The sequence below is a fragment of the Geotrypetes seraphini genome, chromosome 6 (genome assembly GCF_902459505.1).
Source record: "Geotrypetes seraphini chromosome 6, aGeoSer1.1, whole genome shotgun sequence".
Taxonomy (NCBI): domain Eukaryota; kingdom Metazoa; phylum Chordata; class Amphibia; order Gymnophiona; family Dermophiidae; genus Geotrypetes; species Geotrypetes seraphini.
In genome coordinates, this window is record NC_047089.1 from 77967517 (window position 1) to 77970774 (window position 3258).

Genomic DNA, 3258 nt, shown 5'->3' on the forward strand with positions numbered 1-3258 from the left:
ACATTCGGTCCTTAACAATGAGTGTTGTATGTAACCATCATCACTTTTTGTTGTTTACAACAAATGCCATATGCCACATAACAATTCCAGATAGATAAAATTATTACCAGAATAACAACTATTAACAGAGGATGGATGATCCAATCCAGAGTCGTTTTGGCTGAAGGTGAGTATCCTAAAAATATATCCCACCAATGATGTGAAGTAGCATCAGCTATTCCTGACCCTATTGTCACTATCGAGTCTGCTGCAATAGTGGTGGTAAGCTGATGAGCCATAATACTTTGATTTAGGTATCGGATGGCACTCTGTATTTTGGTTGATTGAGTTAATATGTTCTTAAATCTGGTCAAATTTACATCCCAATTTGGAACATCCCATTTAGTGCTATTCCAAATGATAGCCACATTCTTATCCACATCGGAAGTTAATATGAATGTGTCATTTTCCCAGTGTAATACTGAAATGTTATGAATACATCCCGAAAAAGGCACTGCCATTCCTGGTATCACTGGTTGATCAGTTACTACACATACCACTTGTGGTGCTATTTCGACCATATACCTATAGGTTATTGGCATAATAGTCCATTCACATTTGTTTACAGTATTTTGCAATAAACATGGCTCATATACAGCAGATTGTAATTTACAAACTTTTCCATTTAAAGTGTTATCACAAAAAGTTAAATCATGGGTACGATTATACATATCTATCACCTGTCCATAAAAGGTGGGGGTCCAAAAGTGTTGATTAGGAGCCGACCCAATTAGTAAAGGCATCACTATGTATTTACACATTATACTCTGTTTGGTTACATTGTAAATGGTAAAATATCCCTGACATAGGGTTTCCTCACACCTTATCCCCGAACTAGGTATTTGTAGCCAATGGCCTGCACGGATTATATCAGAAAAGACGGTCCTCCACACTTGTTCATTTGCTGTCAAAAGTTGTGTTTGAAAGACATTTTTCTGTTGTTGCTGCTGTAATGTTTGCAAAGAACATATAGTCCAATTGATTATGTGAGTAATATTAGTATCTACAAGGAAGGTTAGAGAATTGCTAGCATTAAAAAGATCTAACATATCATTATCCACGCCAGCTGCTAGTGTCATTGGGTACCAAATAGTAGGCATCCAATTAGCTTGTATAGTTAAAGCATTATTAATTTTACTTCCAGCGTTATGCAGCCTATTTGCTAAAGATTCTATATCATAACTGTTTATTGTCCCGGTAATAGTTCCAAATCCTCCCAAAATAGTATCATACCAGGCTCTCCTATATCTACATCGACTAGAGGGAGGAAAGGTAATTTTAAATTGTACACGTGTTTGTTCCGCATGCTGACCCACCATTTCACATGTTGACGGTAATCGTTTAACCTGCCCTGGATCAATTTTTGCAGAATCTATATTTACAAAGATAATAAAATCTGCCCATGTAGTACGATTCTTAATAAGAGATGCATTAGTACATACAAAATATTTGGGGTCTTCTAATGTCATATGCAACACAGTTCCATTCCAGGTGCTACAATTTTGTATTGCCTGCCATTTCTGTTTCATATTTAATTCTGGGAACACAGTCTTTAAGCAACATAGAAGTGACACATGGGCAGTGACATTTACCACTACTTGACTCTGATATAGGGCATAAAAGATATACCCTCTTCTGTCATTGTGAGGGCCTTTCCATATGTCCACATTAGTTGTGATGTTAGCTATTGTACATCTCTGTCCTTTTTCACAACTAAACTTTTCCTGTTGTCGTCTGCTGGTAGCACTTCTCCATCCCCATTGAAATCGAGCATTGTCATCCAAAACCAGACGCCTAGCCAGAGTCCATCCTTCTACGTGACCCAAAGATACGATACCAAGGACTGTGAATACGCATAGGACGATTAGGGTTTCCTGTAAAATTAAACACAGTATTACTCCCGTAGGTAACATTTCTCCTGTGGGACATATTCCCATTTTTCTACACCAGGCCTCATTATCAATAGCGTACGGTCTTGTCCCACTGCTATCACCTCAGCGGGAGAAGGGGGACCATTTCGGTTGCTAATCCATATTTTGGCCCCAACATTTACAGTATTTGTGGATCCAAACCCTTTTGCCCCCCTAACCGTCAATTCTGTAGGGGCTGTGGTTTCTCTCACCGGAGCTATATATATAGGAATTAGCAACAGTTGTGCAATTCTTTCTCCCTGTGCTATTATTACATCCTCCGCACCTAAGTTAATTAGTATTACCCTAACCTCCCCTTGATAGTCAGCATCAATCACCCCTCCCAAGACAATTATTCCTTTTGAGGCATAGCTGGATCTGGTTGCCAATTGCCCATAATGTTCTTTCGGAATTTTTCTCTGTGTTCTCCACAGCTCTAGTGGTGGAATGTGGTACTGCGGGTCAGTGTAAATCCTGGAAGGAAAGCACATGGTCATTAACAAAAAGAACAAAGAAAAGAAACACATGAAACATTTTCCCCTCTGTTAAACATGACTAGTTCTTGTATCGCAGAGTCACAGTCTCTGTGTTGAATTGTTGAAAAGATTCAAAAAAGGGTTTTTTTTCCTGAAACACAAAACACACAGATTAAATAGACTTATTTCAAGGTCCTGTGGTACCAAATATGGCCACAGGAAAATTTAAACAGGCAGACACATTCTCTACATGGTAAAATTAGACTGTCTTTTTCCTAACATCAGGGAATTATTCTCAATCCATATTCTTTATTAGGTTCCTATCCTGAAGAGCTTACTTGTAAAAAGTAAGCAAAATTTCAATTCCGAATTCATCCACTTACATAAAAGTTTATTATAATTATTCTTTTCCGGTAACAAGGTTAACAAGCCTTTTGTTTCACATTTATTTTAATTGTATAGGTACTTAACCTCTACTTTTGTTAATCTTTTTATTTTAAACTTCCCAATTTAATTTTAAAATGCATTTAAATTTAATTACTCCCTAATCATACATTTCGGGCAATGCACACTTTTAAACCATGCAGGGGCACAAAAATTCATATTCAAAACTAATTTGAACCCTGAGATACAAAGGCAAGGAAACTTTTTTCCTTAACATATTTCACAAACCTTTCTCCCACATTCCAATTCCAATATAACAATTCAGTGTTAAAACCCATCTAGCTGTTCAAACTTCTTTTATCCATTCACTTATGGCAAAATCCACCTCATTTAATATCACATCCTGATTCCTTCTGACCCTGCATTACCTTTCTTTCAACATTCTGATA

General features: G+C 37.2%; 1 protein-coding gene across 3 annotated transcripts; it reads right to left on the reverse strand.

The window, feature by feature from the left end:
* On the reverse strand, positions 1–2522 carry LOC117362736. Of its 3 annotated transcripts, XM_033949629.1 has the most exons (3): positions 2255–2522; positions 1669–1913; positions 849–986 (listed from the first exon to the last, which is right to left on the reverse strand). In XM_033949629.1, exons 1-3 carry the CDS (start codon positions 2474–2476, stop codon positions 947–949), a joined length of 507 nt encoding a protein of 168 aa, XP_033805520.1. In that variant the 5' UTR covers positions 2477–2522; the 3' UTR covers positions 849–946. The 3 variants fall into 3 exon arrangements, with proteins under 3 accessions (XP_033805519.1, XP_033805518.1, XP_033805520.1); XM_033949628.1 differs by having other exon boundaries at positions 1–1913; positions 2261–2522; XM_033949627.1 differs by having other exon boundaries at positions 1–1913.
* Positions 2523–3258: the final 736 nt, after the last annotated feature.